Source organism: Rhinatrema bivittatum, chromosome 4 (assembly GCF_901001135.1).
Source record: "Rhinatrema bivittatum chromosome 4, aRhiBiv1.1, whole genome shotgun sequence".
Lineage (NCBI taxonomy): Eukaryota > Metazoa > Chordata > Amphibia > Gymnophiona > Rhinatrematidae > Rhinatrema > Rhinatrema bivittatum.
Window position 1 is genome coordinate 103,515,946 of NC_042618.1, and position 22,660 is coordinate 103,538,605.

Consider the following 22,660-nt stretch of genomic DNA (forward strand, 5'->3'; position numbering starts at 1 on the left):
CTCCTGAGTAGAGTCCAATCAATTAGCTGTGGGAGGTGGGAACTGAAGGCAGCCTGTGCTACCTGCTGATTCCCAAAGGCCGGAATGAGAGAGAGAACTGTGGCGGTCTAAGCCCCGCCCCCCAGAAGTTCCTGCCCGTTGCGGATAGAGCAGGTCGCGTGGGCAGTGACTGTTCATAACATCAACCGGGGTACGAATCATTTCGTTGCCTTGCGGCTCATAGCGTTAGCATCATCGGCATGTGAGTCCCCGATTGGCTACCCAGAGAGGGCGTTCCCCACGGTATCAGGACATCACATGTTTGATCGGAACGGAAAGCTCAGGGGTTGGTTTGTATTAGTAGCATAGTGGACTGTTCGAGCTTCTGCTCCTGAATTTTTGTTACCGATCCTTACGGCTGAGAGCAGCATGCCCTACCTCCTTATTAGCACACAGATCCGCATGGTGAGTTTAGGGTTTTTTCCCCTCCGCCTTGTTGTGAAGTGATTGTGCATATGGTATATAGTAGGTGCCCTAGATGCTGTCTGTGACTGGTGTCTCATTTTTCTGTGCAAGTCGCCTTGGTAATTTTTATTTTGTGCGTTTACTGAATACTCTTTATAGGTTTACAGGCAGAGAGATTAGGTACAGGATAGCACAAGCATGGAATGGGCTATCCATGAGTACAGTCTCGATTTAAAATAACAAATTGACAAATGAGCCAAATGTGGAAATACAAAGATTCTAATTGGATAGAGAAATGGGTGTTCCTCTATGCATATCAGAGAAAACAATTTCTGAGTCCTGTGTGTGTGTGTATGTATGTATGTATGTGTGTGTGTGCATGTGTGTATGTATGTGTATATATATATATATATATATACACATACACACACACACACACACAAATATACAATAATGCAAAATCTAATAACAAATATTCCACTCAAGGTATACGATAAATTCTGACTGGCTTGCCATCTCTTTGTGTATTTATACATACATACATACTATTCCCACACACCCACATACATACATACTCTCTCTTGCTCACCATCCATTACATAAAATAGTGTCACTGCTTGTTAGTCCACTTAAATATTAACTTTTATTTCTATTCATCCACTGCATGGATGCATACACTCAGTGAATATACTAACCTCTCTGAATACATGTTTATTTACAGCCATGTTTATTTACATGCCATGTTTATTTACAGCCATGCCATTCAATGCTGCATCCGTACATACTATAATATACACCATGCTGTATAATATTTTTACTGTTTACTGTGTGTGTGTCTAGGTATATACACACACACATACATACATACATACATACTCTCTTGCTCACCATTCATGCATTCAATGCTGCATCCATGCATACTATAATATACACCATGCTGTATAATAATTTTACTAACTGTGTGTGTATACACACACCTACACCCACATACATACATACTCTCTCTTGCTCACCATTCATTACATAAAATATTGTCACTGCTTGTATGTATGTATGTATTAAATACATACATACATACAAGCCAGTCAGAATTTATTGTATACCTTGTGTGGAGTATTTGTATTTAGATTTTGTATGATTGTATATTTGTGTATTCACATTCACTGGATTGTACATGTGCATGCATTTTGTTTTTCTTATTCATGTATTTGCAAGATGGCTCATTAGCTAGCTTGATTGGGCATGTGGTTGTGCTCATTCGCTGGACATGGTGCACATTTTTTGCATTTATTTGTTTGACAGCCCATTTGTGACAAGTTGTGACATTTTCTTTGCATCTAGGAGCCAGCTCCAAAAGGTTGCTGAGCCAGTTATCCCTCCCCTTACCTTGATGGCTGCTGCCGCCACACCAGAACATCAGGTCAGGCACTGCAGAGCTGAAATTGCTGGAACTCCTTCTCCTATGCTGATCTCATTAGAGTAGCACAGGCGTTGGACCCTGTGTAGCTCAAACTCACTAAGAGCCATGCAGTGCCAGACCAGAAAGGAACAGCTGCTCTAGGGAGTTGTGGCAATGACAATGAGGAAGGACATTCAGAGTTTAAAAAAAAAAAAAAGGTACCATGGCAGAATTTCTAAGTGACATGGTGACCTGGTGCCCAGGATTTGTCAAGTTCTGATATAGACTTCTATCTAGTAATATTACTTTTATGTATATGTAGAGTCCCTGGATAATACCTACTATACATATGCATGCTGGATGGTTTGTGTGTATATATTATGCTTTTGTTTTAAGACTTGTTTCTTTATATTATGTTAAATCGTTCTTTCTTAGGTTGTCTTGTGGGTTTAGCTATCATAGGACAGAGCAAGGAAGTATTGCAGGAGTTGACCTGCCTCTCCCTCCTTTTGTGATGTCTCTGTAGGTTTCTTTCCAGTACTTGGGCTCTATAATATTGTATAAATTCTGTAAATACAATAAAAGTAACTGAACATAGTTAGTTTAACATCTGGGTGTTTAGCACTATATGCTCATAGGAACATTCTGAAGAGGGAGTCTAAAATTCCTCTAGGATTTACTTTGTGGGGATGAAATGCACTTACCGTGTACTCTCCCCCCACGATTTTTGTTGTGGGGGAGGGCTGGGAGAAGTCAATAGTGAGTGCACTACTCACCTTTGCATCAGCCCAGGGGCTAGGAATCAGGTGCCCTAAGCAAACCTTTTGCCTTGTCCCTGCTGAACTTGTGCAAATTAATATTGTGCATTAGTACAGAAAATCATTCTACATTTGTTAAAACAGATTTACTTTACATGAAAAAAAGAATGTAATACTGATTGCAACATCTTAGAAACACAGAAGACTGGAGAAAACCAGCTGCTTCATCCAGTCTGCAGTTATTCCGAACCACATTACTAAAGATAATGTATATCCTAGCAACCAGCCACTGAAGCTTGATCACTTGTAGGATATTTGCTCTTTATCCATATCAGTTTTTGTTGTCTTTCTCTTTGGTTCCCTGGCAGTTGAGCATACAAGTTCCCAATCCAACACATGGCATCTCCCCTCCAAGCCATGTGACAAGCCAAGCAGCCACAAAACCAACAAGGCGCCTGTTCAAATATTCTGCCACCTAGGACTCTGTGCTCTTGCAAGACGATAACTGGCCACTAGAAGTCTGATGGCACAACCCAGTTGGTATCTGGGGATCTGTAGCCTGTGATACCAGCTGGATATCCCATAAACTGTGATATTGCTAGCTCATATTTTCTTATTATCTGTCTCTCTTTGTTTTCTTCATATCATCTTTCTGGACAGTATATGGCCACCACCAACCTGCTGGTACTGAGCCAGTCATTTTTTGGGGGTTATGGCCTGCTGCTATCAATCCATCTATCCCCGACCTATTGTACCACTAGGTTTACTCATCCTCACAGCCCTGTTCTACCACTGCCTTCCATATCTTACCCGAGCGTGTCCAGATTCCATTACAAGTGCTGGCCTCTCCATCTCTGCTAATAGGCTATTCCAGGCTCCTCTTCATGCCCCTGTCAGCTGGAGGACCGCACAGAAGGGTTGGGTGGAAGAGAGAGAGAGGCTTTCTTTGCTGGAGCCAGCCTGGCTGTAGTCCACCTCCTCCTCTTCACCTGCATCAGCATTTCCCCCCTCCCTCTCCACGCGGGGCTCGACCCGCCTGCTCTTCTGCTGCTCCTTCCTATGGCAGCTTTTTTGGGTGGTTTTTTTTTTTTTTTTTTTTTTTTTGCTGCCCTCCAATTTTTGGTGCTCTAACTCAGTAGTTCCCAATCTTTGTTGTGTCGTGGCACACCTGGCATTGGGCTCACTTCATCATGGCACACCAACACCTTCCCTATCCCCCCACCTCCCTGGTATCATCATTCTCTTTTATTCCTCTCCCTCCCCAACCCCTGGCATCATCACCTTCCCTTCACTCTTCCCTGCCCCCCCCCCCCCCCCGCATCATCACCTTTTCTCATCCCTTCCCCCCATTTCCCACCCACTCAAATCATCGCCAGCTTTTCCCCTCTCTTCCCTCTCTCTTCATTCCGCTGCAACCCTTATCTTCTCTCCACCACCCTTGGCAACATCACCTTCTCTTCCCCTTCCTCTCCCTTCCATCACCTCTGGTATCATCACCTTTTCATCACTTTTCCTTTCACCCCTCCCCAGTATAATCTCCTTCAACTTCTCTCCTACCCTCTCCCCTCCTTGGCATCAGTACTTTCCCTCTCCCCCCTCTCCCCCCTCTCCCCCCCAACACCCCCATCTTCCTTGCAAATTCAGCTGTCTCTTCTAGCAGCACTAGCACACGGTGCTGCTTCTTTCTTCTATGCCTGTTTCCCTCTGTAATCGGAACTGCATGGGGCCAGCAGGACTTGTGAATCTACAGGGGCCCCCCCCCCCCCTCCCCGTGCCATTTCAACTGCAGGGGAGGAGAGCCAGCAGAGGGCAAAACAGAAGCAGCAGCAGATAACTGCTGCTTTCTGGCTCCCTCTGCTGGTGGGAGGATATCCTGCAGGCCAGCTGTTGCAGGGGAAAGAAACTGAAGACTTGTCCAGGCACCGCACACCCAGCTGGGAAATGCTGCTCTAGGTGATTGTTTAGTTCTTCAGGTGCCCTGCCTACCCCATCCTGGGGCAGCCCTCTCACTCTTCTTCATGTTACAGTCCCTTCCACTCCATTCTCCTTTTCCATTTCCTTTCCCACACACAAGCTCACTGGGGGCCGATGTAATAAGCCGCGCTGAAGCTGCCGTGGGTTTGTGTGCGCCTGTATGTGCGTTTTCCCATGCAGAGTCCTGTACGGGGATGTAATAAGGATTTTGTGCACGGGGAAAAAAAGCGTGTATGAATGCGCTTACAGACCCGCAGTTTTTCCTGCGCGAAAGCACGCTAACGGCATGCAAAGGAGGCGATTAGCTAATCGTAGACAATTCAGGGAGCTGAGTGCGGGTTTTTTAATGCTGGTTTTTTATCGCCATGGTCAGGGCACAAGTTAAGTGTCAGCGCTGACTCGGGGTGGGGGCGTCTTTGTCAGTGTCCGAGCATCTTGAAAACCACCTAGGTGAGTACCTATCTTGGTGTCCGAGTGGCCAGCTTAGCAAAATGCTTTTCTGGGTGACTGAGTGGCCAGATTTGCAACCAGCTCAGTGCCTGAGCAGCAAGATTGGTAATTAGCTAGGCGCCTTTCTGGGCGTTCGATCATATAGATTTGCGACCAACTAGGCGCCTAGCTCACCGCCTGAGCAGCAACATTTGCTAGGAATCTTTCTGGGTGCCAGAGCATCCATATTTGCTCCTGGCTGAGTGCCTGTGTCGGCACCCAGGCATCCAGATAGGTGCTCAGTTGCGCACCAATCTTGCTGCTATGCCAGTGTGAATTAGCATCCATGAAATTATTTGCCATGTTTACTGCAGCACAATTATTTGAAATATTACAAATACTTTCTAGGGTCATACTTTCACTTAATAGGGAGACCCGTTCGCTCGCTCGCTTTTATGCGTGGATTATCAGCATGGGTTTTGAGCGCGGATGCGGTCGCTTATTACATAGGCCCTTACTGTGCTTAGGTACGCACATTTCTCCATATGTGCGAGGATTTCTGAGCACAAATCATTTGCATAATTTGTTTTTTTACATCCCGTGGAAGCAGCATCTTCAGCCGCGCACGGTGATCAAAACCTGCACTCATAACTAGCGCCTGTTTTGCCGCGGGTCTTATTACATTGGCTCCTCTGTCTTTTGTCCTCCTTCTCCCAGGCCTGGATGGAGTCCAGAGACATCTCCATCTCCAAGGGCAGGTCTCTATCTCTCAATAAGCGAATTTTCAAAACCTGGTGTCTGAATATAGCTGAATTTCAAGAAAAACCATTATACGTTATTATAAGATGGAATTAGTGTCCCTACAAGGTTAGGTGGCATCCTGCTCAAAATTGAACATATTTTAGAGAGGTGATTTTTGTTTTTGAATTGCCTCCCATATCATTGCTGTTTCTACATGCAGGAGCCATTCTCTGACCAACATAAAGTTCTACATTCCACCGTAATCGCCTGCAGCAAGGCCCGATTGTGGGTATTTACTGACATTGGTCCAGTAAAATTTCAGAAAGTCTTGAATATGAGGCAATCAAATCTGAAGCGTCTCAGCTTTCGATGAAATAATTGGCATGTCAGTTGCATACCTTGCCCTGATGATCCTGTCATCTCTGCAGCTATAGCCATCTGGATCAGAGGAGGACTTTCAGAGCCACCTAGTTTGGCTTTCTCTGTTTTTTGTAATCAGCCTCCTTTTTATATATGCACTAGACACAGTTTAGCAACCTCCCATAATGAGGGCAGGAAATAATTTTGCTGTAGTTGTTGCTGGTCTCAACTTACTAGGAAGCATTACTAGAAGAGTGATATTGGATTGTCCTCTCTTAGCACCTCTTCTTCAGCAGGCCCAGCCCAGCAGCAGCATGCGAGTTTCTAGACCCTAAATGTTACCAGGTAGGTAGGGGAGGGAATAACTGTAGTAGTATGCTGGATTCAATTGAATAATAAACTGTGCTCCTAGCTTGTTGCTTAAAACTTATTCATAGAGAGGAACAAGGCACCCCAAGTAAGGGTTGCCATTGGTGCCCCCTCTTCCCCTGTGGCACTTACCCATCAACGCTAGCTATGAAGGTCCCGTGGCCACTGCCACATTGGAGCAGACTGGCTGCTGTTGACCAGTCTGGGGAGTGCATGTCCAGGAGTAGGGGGTGTATATGGAAGGGGTCAGATAGTGTGCGGCTTGCCTCCATCCTACCCACCTATAGTATTGGCTCTGCAAGGAGTACCCACCTCACAAAATTCTAGGCTGCTTATTGTTCACCCAAACAATACATTTTGTAGATTCTAGTTACAGAGAATGATTTAGCTCAGGGATACTCAACTTCAGTTCCTGAGGGCTGCAAACAGTTCTGGTTTTTAGAGTAGCCATCTATGCAAATTAGCCTTAGTCTTAGATCCTGTGTATTTGTGAGAACCCCTTGTTTCCCTTGAAGTGGGTGCTTTACTGCTGTTGGAAACATCATATTGTGCCAGTAGAAGCTCCAGCAGTAGGGTTTCTCACTAGGGTTGCCTCTTCAAGGCAACCCTAGTGAGAAAGCAAAGTTTCAACAAACGTTGCAATGTGAACTCTTGCAGCAGGTCATTTGAGGGCTAGAAAGTTTTGTGAAAGTCAGTAATAGGGACTAGGAGATATAAGGTAAGATAGAGCTTCTGTTGTTGTAACTTGCAAATGTCCTTATTCAGGAGACTGGGCCCACAGTGGTGGGGGATGAGCTTTCTGACCCAATATTGATGGCTCACCTGGGAGCCTCGAAGAGACAAGTTCTGGGAAATAATTTGTAAGTATTCTGAGGCTTATTCTTTTTACTCTCTTCCCATTTGTGTTTGTGGCACTGTACACAAGAGTTTCATCCTCTCCTAGCCTGCCTAGGAGATGATACTCAGGAAGGCTTGCTTTTTGTGAATGATCATCAGTCTTACAAGAATTCATTAAATTATAGGATACCTGATGGGCTGTTTGGGCGAGGGTAGTAGAAGTGAATGTGAAGTGAAACAGACTGGACCCAAATAGGTGTATAATTCAATTACAGGGAAGCACAGAGCTTAAAATATAAGCAAACCCTTTATAGCTTTATAATGTAGTTTAAGATATATTCAGTACTGATTAAAAAAAGTAATCCCCACAGAGGAACTTTTCCACTGCAAATGATATAGCAACATATATGCAGAATTTTAAAGCAAGAAGTTTTTGGGTTTTTTTAGCGCACAGAATTGCTGGACTGGCTAAACAATACAATAAGTATTGTACCAGAGTGGAGATTCTAAAGGTATCTGTGTATTGTGGTGTTTTGTTGTTGTTTTTTAACATGCATTTCTCACAATTTGCACTGCTTTCAATCTTTATAACTTAAAAAAAAACCATATACAACTTCTGTTATAAGCAATGGTACCATACAACTAACTATATTGTACGGTATTATAATGCTATTGAAAATTATAGTGCAAGAGAACACTACAGTATATTTGCCATGATGTGAGATGTCCTTAATGTTTTTTTTCAACAAAACTAGACAATTTCCTCAAATGTGGTTAATAACTCCAACATTTGATTCTTATTTTCATAAAAGAAATTTGAATATTGAGTCAGTCTGCATTCAGCCACTTTATCCCAATCAGGTTTTTAGGATATCCACAATGAATATGTATGAGATAGATGTGCCTGCACTGTATGCAAATCTATCTCATACATATTCATTGTGACTATCCTGAAAACCTGAAAGGCTAGATTGGTTTGAGAACCCCTGTATTAAATTACCGAGTGCATTACAACAGTTGAGTCATCTCACTAATGGTTATAAAGGAACTCTGATATCTCTTCCATTGTGTAGAGGTCTATAATGAAATCAGTTGCTTGGACCTCTTATACAATCCTAAAACGCTCCAATCTCTCTGAAATCTCTTTAGAATTACAAAACTGTGTACTATTTTAAAACTGATTGTCCCAGCTTCTAAAATTAATGCATACGTATTGCAGAGAGAGTTTGCCTGCACAGTTGTGTTAATTGTTTTATTTTTATTTTTATTTAGGTTTTTTATATACCGGCATTCATGAACAAGTCACATCATGCTGGTTTACATAGAAACAAGGGGTGCATAGAACAGTAGAACTAAACTGGTGCAAAGGGGAAGCAGTTACAAAAAACCAAGGGTAGAATAACTGGGAGAGAGAAAAAAGAGGAACATTGGGGAGTAAAAAAGAATTGTATGGGGATAAGATAAATAACTTAATGAATATTTACAGTAACATTGTTACTGTAAATATGTTTCACTGGGCAGTTTCCCCCCTGTTCCTTTGAATAGTTCACTTATAATTTCAGTTAATCTTTTCAGACCTGCATGGATTTCTACAACTTCCAGCTCCAATCGGGAGGAGAGCTGACATCTGCCACCATGAGCCTTCATTTGTAAATGCTTAACCTCCCCCACCCCCCCCTCAGAGCCTCTAAACATTGGGCTTCAGCCCAGTTTTCCCACCTTTTTGAATAAGGAATTCACCCAAGGCGCAAGGTGCAACATATTAGAAAGCCTCATCACAGTCACTAGAGTTGGTAGGTATAAACAGTCTGAAACGCTGGACAGTAAGGACTAAGCCTGGCATGGAAAAAAATTGCAGCAAGACAAGAGGTTATAGCAGCAAGTGCCCGGCAGTTTATAGTAGTCAGTTTAAGGTGCTCAGACATGGTTGTTGCACAGTTTGTCGGCCATTTGAAGGCATGGAAGAAAGCCAGTTTTTGTCTGCTTTCCAGGGTGGAGGTAGTTGTGGGTTTAAAATAGTAAAAGGTCTGATGGAAAAGCCAAGCTTTTGCTTGCTTCCTGAGATGGGAATAGTCCTTCCTTTTGGAAGATCTCTTCTGGGGGAGAGAGAGATCCAGAGGGCAGGTGCTGCTCCCAAGAAAGTTCATTGACTGGTATCTATTCTTTTGATTTCTTTTGTCAATGAAATGATAAAGGAGGCTCTGAGCAAGGATTTTAGAGGTCTACAAGGTGTGGCAGATCCAATGGGAACTTGATCAATTTCCTCTAAGAGTCTTCTTAGCAGCTCCCAGATTTTCATTATCCTATACACTGTGGCAAAAACCTTCCAGCTAGCTCAGTAGAGGGGCACCCATTGGCCAACTATTGGCCATGGTGCAATATAGAGAGCAGCAGGCAGAAGATATGACTTTCTTATGTCATTACTTGTTTTTAGATTTTATAAATGTGTTGATCATTGGATGTATGAGAAAATATAAGTTTTCCTGCATAAGTTTTCTGACCTCTGCATGATCGTTCATTAGATGTAGCGGTTTTTCAGACACCCATGTGTGATAAGACATGCTGTACTAACAAAAGGTATTGTATATCCTATTTTTTTTTTTTTTTTTTTAACAAGGGGCCTATACTAGAACAGACTCCTGATACAAAAACACATAAATGATTCATGATGAGAGGACTAAACTTAATCAGGAAGAGCTGCCCTATATCTATTGAGCTAAAGAGCTTTGAAATTAGTACGAAAGTCCTACAAGAAACCAAATGTACTGTGGAATCCTTAGGAACAGAAATTCCATTTGTGATAAGTAAAAGTAGAGCAATGGCTTTATTCCACCTGGGTAAGATGAAGAAACGTACTGAAATGCTTACCAAATTAAACTGGCAACACAATAATAACGAGGGACCTCAAGTTCCCCAAACTAAACTAAAAAAAGAGACAATGGCAGAAAAAGAGCATTATGGCCTAACTTCTCAGCTTTCTGATCCCTACCACTCTCTGAGATCTTCTACTTATCCCATGTCTTCTTGTATTCAGATACTGTCCTTGTCTCCACCACCTCTATGGGGAGGCTGTTCCATGCATCCACTACCCTTTTTGAAAAGAAATATTTCCTGAGCCTTTCACCCTTCTCCCACATGACCCCATCGTTCCCACTGGGGGAAGTGAGGAGCAGCGAGTTGGGAGGGCTCACAGTGCTATCTGCAGACTGGAGGAGCCCTGTGCAATGGCTCTTTACAGACTGGGAGCTGCTTTAGATTTAGCCCAATGTGGAACACAGGACCTAGTGCAAGGGGTTAATATGGTGGAGCCGCTTAGCAATAGGAATCACAATGTGGTCAAATTTCAACTTAATTCCTGGAGGAAAGACATTAAATAAAATTAGAGTAGTAGCATATAATTTAAATAGGGAACTATGATAAAACGAGGAAATGAGACACAAACTAAAAGGAGCCTTTGCCAAGGCTAAACATCAGTCTGTATTATAAACCAACCAAACAGCAGAAAATCAATTGGGGGGGGGGGGGGGAAGACTCCTTTTTCTTCTCCAGTGATTTTCTCCTGTTTTTCTTGGTTTATAATAAACATTGAGCAAAAAGCAATAGGAGCTGGTTGCGCACTGAATACAAACGAAGGTCACAGCAGAGGAGTCGCAGGTAAAGGAATTGTTCACCAAAATACAGTAAAGTCAGAGAATATTTCTTTATTCAAAAGGCTGCGTAGGTTCTTCAGCTTTTAAGAGGAGCGTTTACATCAGTAGAGGTAGCCAGATGATAACAAAGGGAGGAAAAGTCCCAGCCCCGACATGGGCCATGTTTTCGTGGAAATGCTGTCTCAAGGGGGCAACCTATAGGCAACAATTAACAGGAAGCATTACACATCTGAAAGAATAATCCAGGCGGTCAAAGCAGCTCAGAAAATATGGCAACTTGCCGGAGAAGGCTTGCAAAGTCAAGCAGCTAAGCAAGGCTTAGCTGTATTTTCTGAGCTGCTGTGTTCTGAATAAAGAAATATTCTCTGACTTTACTGCCGCCGTAGCAGTCAGTACGATGGGGCAGAGAAGCCGGCAGGAGCACAGATGCAGCATTTAGCCTGTGAGATATTAGGCCTCCAGTTGGGTAGGGGGGGGGGGGGATGCACTGGAGAAGCGCAGAGGGTTGGCTGAGGCTGGCAGAGCTCTGAGTGGTAGCAGTGGCATGGTACTTGGATGGGCCTGCCTCTGACAGGGGAGCCATGGCCTGCACACCACCTTCATCTGCAGCTTCCAGGGCTGATGCTCAGAAGCCTGTAATACCTGGCATGGGCACCCTGAGTTCCCTTCTCTGGGTCAGGATCCTGACCCAGAGAAGCTTTGCTTACAGCTGGAGAGGGAATCTTTCCCCGGACCTGTCTTTGACCTTGAAAAGTGGGGAAAGACTCCCAGGAGCCTGTAGAAGAGACTGACCTCAGCGAAGGAAGTGCATTCTGTGATAAGGCTGTTTAGCAAGGAGACTCTCATTGATAAGGTGACTCAAGCTTTGAAGCTGTCAGAGAATCAGGCAGGAGAATCAATTGTGCAAGGGGATCCAATTCTAACGGAGATCAAGAAGTCCTCTAAAGTTTTTTCCATTGTACTCAGTCATTTAGGATTTGATCACAGTAGAGTAGGAGACCCCAGTCTCATCTTTAAGAAGCAGGAAGGCAATGAATTTGCTTTACCTGATTCAGCAAGTGGAAAAGGATCATCTCTTCCACATGCCCCTGTATTTGCACTTACTCATAGGACAACTATGGAGGGGGGCTTGGTGCTGAAGGGCTCCACGGGATCATAAGATTGAGTCTCTCTCTTAAAAAGGTCATTTGTCATAGCTGGGCTTTCCCTGCGGGCAACAATCTGTGAAGGTTATATGGCCAGAGCCCTTATCTGGTGGCTTCAGCAGTAGCAAGCGGTGGTGGAGGAGAAGCAACTCCTCGTTTTAGAGAGGTGGCCAGGCTGGAGTCGGGGACAGCCTTCATGGCAGATATGCGGCACGATCTCATTAGAACCTTTTTTGTTTGGGAAAGAGTTAGAGAAACTGGTGAAGTATTTGGCAGAGTCCAAGCCCCAGAGATTCCTGGAAGACAAGTTTAGAGGGGGCTTCAAGGAGCAAGGCTACAACTGCTATCATTATTTTGGTAAAGATTTGTGGCTTTCTGCAGAGAAGGTGAATTCATACACTCTTATCTGGACGATTGGCCGATCAGGGCCAGGTCCATTTGAGAGAGTCAACAGTCCACTCACAGGGTCCTGTAGGTGCTGGAGTCCGTGGGCTGGGTAGTGAACCAGTCCAAAAGCCATCTCAGTCCCTAGTATATCTGGGAGCTTATTTCAATTCCAGAGCAGGGAGAATGTTCATGATGCCCAAGAGAATCTGCAAGCCACAGAGACAGGTGAAGGATCTGTTGGCTTTTAGGTCACACGGGGCGAGGTCATATCTTCAGATATTGGGCTCAGTGGCAGCAGCCATAGATCTTGTACCCTGGCTGATAGCCCACAGTCTTTCTCTGCAGAGAACTCTCCTGTTCCGGTGGTCTCTTCAGGGCCACAGGACTGTGAATCAATCCTCCAAGTGCCAAGAAAAAGCCAGGAGGCGCTACGCTGGTGGCTGGCCAATACCAATCTGCAGAAGGGAATCTATCTGGAGCCTCCTAAGGGCATCATGGACACTTCAGATGCAAGCCTGATGGGCTAGGGAGTTCACTGCAGTACACAGAAGGCACGGGGTCTGTGGCATTGATCAGCTTTTCCCAACAGCCAGGCCAATGCAATATCGGCTCGTGTAAATCAAAAATGTGTGCTCAATTATGAGCACCTGCTCTCCTAACGCACGCCCAGCCACCTCTCCTGGGCGTGCAGTGCGTTATTTAAATGAGGGATCGAGGTAAAAAGGAGGCTCTAGGGAAAATTGTGCATCTCTAGCGCCTCCTCAGCATCAGGCGCACAGGAGAGGTGGCTGTCAGTGCGGGCTGAGAAAATGGACCCTCAATACGACTAAGGACTTTGGAGTCCAGCATCCTGTCTCCAATAAAGGCCCGTCCAGAGCACAAGTACCCAGCAAAATCCCAATAGTTGATCTATTTCTTGTATCTCACTCCCTGGGATAAGCGCTGGCTTTCCCAAATCTATCTGGCTATAACTGTTTATGGATTTGCCTTCAGGAACTTGTCTAATCCTCTTTTGAACTCCAACTATGTTTGTTGCTTTGACCACATCATCTGACAACAGATTCCAGAGCTTTTACTTCTGGGGGAATTCTGTGCACAAAAACTTAAAATTCTGCAAACTTTATATTGGTCAAAATAACATAATATTCATAACAGTCTTTAAGTAATTACTTTAAAATGTAATATAGAAAAAAAATTGCAGAGTTTTTTTTTTGTTTGTTTTTTTTTTTTCAGCAGAATTTCCCTAGAAGTTCACTGTAAGTGTCTTTTCCACCCTCTCTCCCTACTCCCCTAGCCAGTCTCCTTTCACTTTGCCCTCTCAGGCCCCAACTCTTCCACCTGCCACTCTCTCTCCCCTCCTCCTCTAGGCTCAAACCCTTCCACTCTACCTCCACTCCCAGAGTTTGACCCTTCTCTCAGTATTGCCCCTCACACAGGCTCCCTCTCTCTCTCCCTCTCTCGTGCACATACACATCCCTTCATACAGGCTCCCTCTCTCAATCTCTCACACACATATACAGGCTCCCTTTCTCTTTCATGCATACATCCTCATACAGGTTACCTATGTCTCTCTTTCACACACCCCTGCACACTGGTTCCTTCTCTTGCTCACATCCCCCCCTACTCATAGGCTCCCTCTCTCTTTCATACATACACACCCTCCCACAGGCTCCCTCACAAACAAACAAGCCCCCTCATATATAGACTCAATCCCTTTTTCACACACACCAACTCCCAATCTCTCACACACATACACATGCCTTCATAATCTCCTCACATAGGCTTCCTCTCTCTGGGACCTACACCCATGCATCCTAACACATGCTCTCTCTCTCTCTCTCTCTCATCCCTCAGACTTGCAGTCTCACACACATACACTTTCACTGGGGCCTGTTCTATCTTCACTGCAAGCAGGGTAGCCTCCGCTCGTGACATACTGGGGCCTGCTCCTTCACTGCAAGCAGGACGGCCTCCACTCAAGGCATGCTGGGGCCTGCTTGATCTTTGCCAAAATCTGTGCATATACTTTTCCTTCTGTTTTTACTATGATTAATTGTGAACCATTGAGATGGACCTGTCCGTGCAACGATATATAAAACTGTTTAAATAAATAAATACATAAAATGTAATTTCTGTGCAGCTCAGCAGGAGGGGGAATTATGCACACCACAGTAGCACAAAATTCCCCCATGACTAAGCAGCTTTGTAATTCAATGAGTAAAAAAAAAATACTTCCTATGATTTGTTTTAAATCTGCCAGTTGCTATTTTCATGGTGTGTCTCCTAGTGCTAGTGTTACTTGAAAGGGTGATTAACCATTCCCTATTTACCCATTCCACCCCACTTTTGATTTAATAAATCTCAGTCATATTCCTTCTTTTGTCTTTTCCAAGCTAAAGAGCCCTTATCTGTTTAGTCTTTCTCCATAATGGAGCTTTTCCATCCCCTTGTAACATTTTTTACACTCTTCTCTGAACCTTTTCTATGTTTGCTATGTCGTTTTTGAAATGGAGGTGGCCAGAACTGCCCATAATACTCTAGGTGCGATCGCACCAGGATTTATTTATACAGATAATTCCTAACGTTCTATTTGCCTTTTTGACTGCCACCGCACACTGACCCAAAGAGTTCAAGATATTGTGAACAAGGACTCCGAGGTCCTTTTCCTGGGTGGAGACTCCTAACATGGAACCTAGTATCATGAACCTGTGTTTGGGATGATTTTTCGCTATGTGCATTACTTTGCACTTATGCACATTAAACTACATTTGCCATTTTGATGCCCAGTCTTCTAGTCTCATAAAGTTCTTCTGCAGTTCCTCACAATCTGATGCATGACTTAAAACAATTTTGGATCTTCTATAAACTTGGTCATCTCATTTGTTGTTCTTTTTTCTTCAGATCATTTATGAATATGCTAAATAGCACAGGTTCCGGTGCAGATCCCTGGGGCACTCCACTAACGACCTTTCTCCATTTGGAATACTGACCATTTCCTCCTACCCTCTGTTCCTGTCTCTTATCCTGTCACCAATCCACAATAGGGCACTGCCTCCAATCCCTTGACCTTCCAATTTCCTGAGGAGCCTCTCATGAGGGACTTTGTCAGATGCCTTCTGAAAATCCAAATACCACTCACCTTATTTACACCTTCTTAAAAAAATGTAGTACATTGGTAAGGCAAGAAGTCCCTTTGCAAAAACCATGTTGGACTATAACCCCATTAAGCCATGTCTATCGATGTGTAGGTGGGAGGGGCGGGGGCATGAAAGCCCCTGGCTGCTGGGCTGTTTGGGGTGCCCAGGGGCCTCTCTCTATTTTTTCAGCCACACGCAGGTAGAAGGCGAGAAGAGGGGTAGTGTTTGAAATGTCTGCTGTTTTTGTGACCAGAAGCATTTCTGCAAGGAAGATGGGGGGGGGGGGGGGCCATGAGGGAGGCGACACAAAAGTATTGGCCCCCAGGCACCAGAGATCCTTGCTACACCACTGGGTCAGTAATTTTGTTTTTAAGAATGGCTTCTAACATTTTACCCAGCATCAACATTAGGCTCACCGGTCTATAAAGTTTCCTGGGTCAGCCCTGGAGCAGTTTTTAAAAATTGCATTCACGTTGGCCACCCTCCAGGCTTCTGGTATTGCAGTTGTTTTAAATGATAGGTAGGGACTTTTTGTGTTCAGTTTATTTCTCACCAGGAATTTCAGTGTTTGTTATAGTGAACAAAACTGAAGAAAAATAAGAAAATGACTCCTTTTTTTTCCCCCCACTGAATTTCTCCTATTTTTGTTTGTTATAACACACTGAAACATTTCCAGGAAAATAAAATAAAAACTGAAAATGATAGGTTGCAAATCCCCAGCTTCCAAGTCCATTGCCATGAGATCCCTCACTGGGACGTCATGATCGCGTGCCAGAATACCAAGTCCAGAAGGATTTTCAGTCAAAGGCGGGAGGGCTGGATGCGCTGGGTCAGCTGTGGCCACGGGACGATATGTTGTATGTGTTCCCCTCCATGATCTCTGGCAGGGCAAGTACTGCAAAGGAGTTTGGATCACTCCAGTGGGGTTGTCCTAGTGGCAGCAGGTTGGGCCAGGTCAGCGTGATATGCAGACTTGGTCAGACTCCAGAAGGAAGAGCCACTCAGGTTCTTTCTGGACAAAGGTCGACTTCATCAAGGGTGAGTAGAGATGGAAGACCCATCCCCATCTTGTCTTCTGGCCTGGCTATTAAGAGGGCAAGGATGCACAAGTGAGGTTATGCTGAGGCAGTGACTTAGACTTCATTTAAGACAAGAGGATGATCCATGTCCCTAGCATGTCATGGAGTCTGGAGAGTATTTGGTGATGAAATTAAGGGTTCTTCCCTTTTTAGATCACAGATCTCATCAATCCTGGCTTTCTGCAGGAAGGCTTAAACAAGGGATTAGTCGTGAGCTCACTGAGGATGAGCCCTGACCTGCTAGAGGAGGCAGGTCAGAAGCCGTTCTTTGGGCTCACACCCAGATGTGGTTCATTTCTTCAGGTGGGTGAAGCATGTGCGGCTCTCAATCTGTCCATTGATTCCATTGTGGGATCTAAACTGGGTACTAACATCCATGAAAGCTGCCCCCTTTGAGCCACCGAAGGCAGCATCTCTCAAGGATCTGATGCTGAAAGTGGTATTCCTAGCAGCCATGTGGTCCTTTTCTGCTAAAGGTGGTTTAGGATTTCCATCTGATCTAAGCTATCTTGCTTCCCTTGTTTCGTTTGTTGGAGTGAAGAGAGATTTACATTTCCTGGATGTGCTTGGGATACTACTGCATTATTTGAAGATCAGAAATGCCTTCTAGAGATCAGATCAGCTGTTCATCCTTTTCAGTGGCCATGGGAAAGGAGAAGCGGCATCTAAAGCATCGATTGCTCGGTGGATTAGGGAGGTGATCACCTTGACTTACACTGGAAATGGGAGGCAGCTGCCAGAAAGGTTGAGGGCTCACTCTGCTAGAGCACAGGCCTCATCCTGGGGAAAGTGCAGATTAGTCTCCACCCAGGAGGATTTGCCTGGCAGCACCATGGGATAGGAGACTATAACCTTCTGTGGATTGCAAGCTGGTTACAAGACAGGAAACGGAGAGTAGGAGTAAATGGTCTGTTTTCACAGTGGAGAAAGGTAAACAGTGGAGCGCCTCAGGGATCTGTAGTAGGACCGGTGACATTTCTGTTCTCCTTTGTTTGCCACCAACTAGGAGCTACTTACAAAATGCCCACTTAATGGTCTGAGGTGTAAAAGGAAGAGATGGAGGGCAATTCAACTGCAACCTCATTTATTTTTCTAAAATTGGAACTTTTTTATCTAAATTTTATTTTAGCAAAGCGGTACACAACTGCCAGGTATTCGCAGACTTTTCTTCTGCTTCTCCAGTATGTTTGGTTCTTGTACTGTAAATTCTGTGTATTGTCAATTAAAAACAGGAGTTGCAGGAGTGGTATTTGACTCGTCACACAGTCCTTCCTCCTCTCCAGTGCTGCTTCATGAGGACACCACACCGGAGAAGCCTGAGCCAGTATCCAAACTTCAGTCTTACATTTTTAAATAAAACCTTGACCATGAAGTCATTAGACTGCTCTGCCCTTCCCCCCCTTTCCATGTACTCTGTATAATTATAAATATTGATGCAAATGTTTCCAGCAAGAGAGTGAGCCAGAGGCTATTAAAAATGTTGTTGCTGCCATATGTTAAGGTGTTTATGCTTTTTTTTTTAAATATTTGTAGCCTTAAACTCACTTTTGTCTTTCTCTTGTTTTGGCCTCAGTTCCGAGTACTGCGTTAATGAACCACCACGCTGCGTGCTGGACAAACTGGAGGTGCTGGGGTATCGGGTGCTTACCATGACCGGGGTTGGACAGACTCTGGTTTGGTGCCTTCACAAAGAGTAGAGGATTTTCCAACCTGACTGCTCCCCCACCAGGACACAGCTGATTTTGCAGCTTCTGCTGTATCCCCGGATTGCAGACGGACTTCCATGCTGTGGGTGTTCCCTTTTTCTGTTCCAGTTTACAGCCAGCGACAGAGGAGTGACTGGACAGGGGATGATCAGTATAAGAATTGGTTTTACTGCACCATTAGGGACCTGCAGCACTACAATGGCACAGCCTATGGCCTGTTAAAACAAGAAACAGTGGGGAGCTGGGCAAATGTGTTAATTGTAATGAAATGCTAAGCTGTAGAAAGTGGGAAAGGCTTTTGGTGGCATAGTATTTTTGTCCCACAGAAGCAGTTATCGAATGGATTGCTCATCCAATAATGAATGTGCAAGGCACAATATTTACTGGAAGCCTTAGGTGAAATATTGTCATACTTATCCCACTATTACCATACAAATCCAACCTGCAACCTTTAGGGTTGCCACCTGATGCAGGACAACTCAGGCTGATCCAGGTCTGGGATTTGCCCCATTACATTTATGGATTTGTAGCTCCAATTTCTTGAGGAAAGGCAGGACAACATATCCACAGATGCAAAGCCAGACCTGGATCGACCTGTCAGGCTTGACCTGGATGAGGTAGCAAGTATTATTTCTAGAGCATTTGTTCCATTTTTATCTCTGCCAGTGTCCCATTTGTAAACAAATGTCAAGTACGGATCCATCCTCCCTAGCGTTACTGTTCCACTGCAGTTCAGGATGAACCCCAAGGTCAGGTTAAATATTCACTGATCTTTCCTAGCGCCCTGATGAGGTTGTACTTTGACTCATCCTCTGGCACCGTCATGGCTTTTCATTGGACTCTTACCTCTGATGAGATCCAGAACGGAGTATAAACAGTAGCCAGTACCGCCTCTGTCAGTGTTCAACTTAAAACTTCTCCTCTGTGCTCTTTGGGCTGCACCTGTAGTAATGACTTTTCCCTGTGCACTGCTGGAAATGATGAAAAGGAATAAAGGCTTTGCAAAGACAGTTGGATGCTTTACTTTGTACCTGGGGATTTTAATGCTCTAAAGCCTGGACACAAATAACTGAAATAAAAGCAGGTATTTCCCCTAACTCGACTGTACATAGAAAAACACTGTTTGGAATGTCTCAGTATTCAAAACCCTAATCTTAACGCTTTTTGACAGTTTTCCATAGAGATCCACAGACTTTTTAAGTGTAGGGCATTCATATCTGTAACATGCCTAGGTTACTTCCATAATCCCAGCCTTTTAGAAGCCCTCATTCTGTTTCATATTTATACTTTGTTTTTTTTCAATGTAATTTAAAAAGTTATTTTTTTAAACTACTACATATCTTGCGTTTATTTAAATCATCGATGCATCATTATCCCGACTTCCCATTACAGTGAATCTGGAATTATTGCCCATGCTTAAGAAGTTTCTCTGTGTGGGTGAGGGTTTCCTTGAGCTTAGTGAATCCCTACTGAAAGTTTCTTTCTTCAGGCAGAGTTCCAGGTTCCTCAGATCGAAATCCTTCAATGTTCTTGAGGATCAGGATGTACCTGAAGTAAAACCTCTCCCATTTTTCCTTTTGAGAGGGAGGATATTTCCAAACATAGGTTTGAATAAGCTTAAAGTCTTCACACTTTTTTTGGGAGGGGGAAAGGAGCCACCTGTATCCTTCCCTAGATTCCAGCTATCTAAGATCACCCGGGGCCAACCAGTTACCAGAGTCCTCAGCCTTCCCCCAACAAGGAAGTCCACTGTGGTCTGGATAAGAAACCCAACTCTGTTTTGACCGAGTGGCAGTAAATGACTTAGAGCCCCTTTATATCTCTTGCAAGGTGTAGTAGCTATGCTTCCAAGGGGAATTTCTACATAAGTAAGATGGAATGGAGATGGCAGAGTGTGAAAAGTGGTTTAATGATCCTGGATTAAGATAACTTTTTTTTTTTTTCCCCTTTTATATATTTATTAAGTTTTCCATACTGTAAGATACATTCCATACATATTTAAGGAGAGAAAAAAAAATAAAAAAGAAAAAACACACTGTATTTATCTTAACCATGATAGTCATAAGAAAATGAGATAATTGGAGGAAAAAATAAATGTAAAAGAGCAGATCCTCAGTAAGAGAAATTTTTTTCCCAAATTTATGTCAAAACACCCAACTATTTCCTATAATACCAGTTCAATGAAGATTACTAGGATTGGTTATCAAGATATGATCTTAATTGTTCCGGTTGGTCAAAGACATATTTAACATCCTGATTGACAATAATACATCGACATGGGTATCTCAATATGAATTTGGCACCCCTTTGAACAATTTCACCTCTCATCTGCAAAAATGACTTCCTCCTGAGTTGTGTTTCACGGACTATGTCTGGAAAGATCTTAACATTATGACCATAAAACTTCACATTTTGAAAGCGAAAATATGTTCTCAATACAGTATTTCTTTCTACCATAAAAGGAAATTGAACAATCAAAGTAGCTCTTGATGTTATATTAGTTTCAAAGGACTTTTCAAAAAATTCTGATAAATTTAAGTTTTCAGATTGAATATCTTGACCTTCATTTTGATTTTCTGGTCCCAAATTTTGAGGAATATAATATAACCTAGATATAGCAGGTATAGTTTCTTTTGTATACTTTAGAATATTAATCAGATAACTTTTAAACATCCAGCGGTGTGGCCAAAACTGTTTTAGGAAAATTTAATAACCTTAAGTTATTCTGATTTGATTTTCCAGTACTTCTAATTTATCCAAATGGATAACTCTTAAATTGTGTCTTCCAACTTTGCATGGCAGGATTGTGCAAAAATTGCATCATCTTCCTGGGAGAAGCGCTTAAGCTCTTTCAAGTTGGCAGGGAATCGTCTGTGGGCTGTAGACTTCATCTTGCCACAGATTTTCCATTGGATTCAGGTCTGGGTTTTGACTGGGCCACTCTGACATTCACTTTCTTGATGAGCCACTCCACTTGCTTTTGCTTTGTGCTCAGGATCATTGTCCTGCTGAAAGGCGAACCTCCTTCCAGTTCCAGGTTTTCCTCCAGGATCTGCCTCCATTTTGCACCATCATTTTTTCCCTCCATCTTGATAAACCCTCCCCGCCCCCCTGATTCAAAGCATAACTGCCACAAAATGCTACTGCCACCAGCATGCTTTCCTGTAGGGATGATGTTAGCAGATTAATGGGGTGGTTGTTTTCCACCAACCATAGTGCTTAGCATTGGGACCAAAAAGTTCTTTGCTCTCTTCTGAACACAAATTTCTCCTACATGTGTGCACTGTCCCCTAAATGTTTCTTTGCAAATGCTATGTGGTGCATCATATGGCTGCTCTGCAGCAGTGGCATTCCTTCTTGCCACCCTCCCATCTAGGCCATGTTTGTGAATCTTTGAATGGCTATTGATTATGTTCTTATTAGAAAGAAACTTAAGGCTGTTTAATTTGAGGCTTTTCTGATGGATGTTGATTATTGTATTTCTGCCTTGTTAATGTGATGCAAGGTTTTGTTTTGTTCATTTTATATTGTATATGTTGTTTTATATGAATTTGCCTAACACAAACTTTTTGTTATATGCAGAATAAAAGTATTACAAATAAGCATTTCACCCAGTCTCAGCCAGGGACCACTGTAGTTCTTTTTAAAGTAACTTTAGTCTTCACAGTGACTGCAACAGTTTCCTTAACCCAGTGCTACTAGTAGCAGATGGCCTGAGTGCCCCAAAGGATATTCAGACACAGTTGAAATTTTATTAAAGCCTTCCCCCCCCCCCCCCCCCCCCCCCCCCCCCAATCTATATCTCTGTTAAGGATATTATTTTGCAGTTCCTTGTTAGGCATAGTTTGACCTTTGCTTCAAAATCACTTCATATAACAAAAAATAGCTTGAGTCTTCCTCCGAGAGTATTCAGTCAGCTCAACTCCTGTGATTGGACACAGGTGGGTTCTATTTAGCAGGCTATGGACCTTGCTGAGGCAATTTTTTGAACTGTAGCTAATTTAAGTTTGCTATGAGAAAGGTGTGAAGACGTTTTTGTAATCTTAACTACCTTTGGAATCTTAACTACCTTTGGAATATTTATTTAATTGTTCTTTCATGAGGAAAGTGAGGAGTATGTTGAGTAGATCAGTGAAACAAACTCCTACTTTAATGCATTCTGATTTGCATATTTTAGACAGCAGACTGTGAGAAATGTACAAGAGAGTGAATAGTTCTATAGGGCACAGTACATTTCTGTGCTTG

The 22,660-nt window shown here is 43.4% G+C and overlaps 1 protein-coding gene across 1 annotated transcript; it reads left to right on the forward strand.

The window, feature by feature from the left end:
• The first annotated feature begins 216 nt into the window (after window positions 1-216).
• On the forward strand, window positions 217-22,020 carry GCHFR (GTP cyclohydrolase I feedback regulator). The gene is made up of 3 exons (XM_029598576.1): window positions 217-444; window positions 7,240-7,334; window positions 18,283-22,020. The coding sequence occupies exons 1-3, from the start codon at window positions 409-411 to the stop codon at window positions 18,404-18,406; spliced, it is 255 nt and encodes an 84-aa protein (XP_029454436.1). The 5' UTR covers window positions 217-408; the 3' UTR covers window positions 18,407-22,020.
• The last annotated feature ends 640 nt before the right edge of the window (window positions 22,021-22,660 follow it).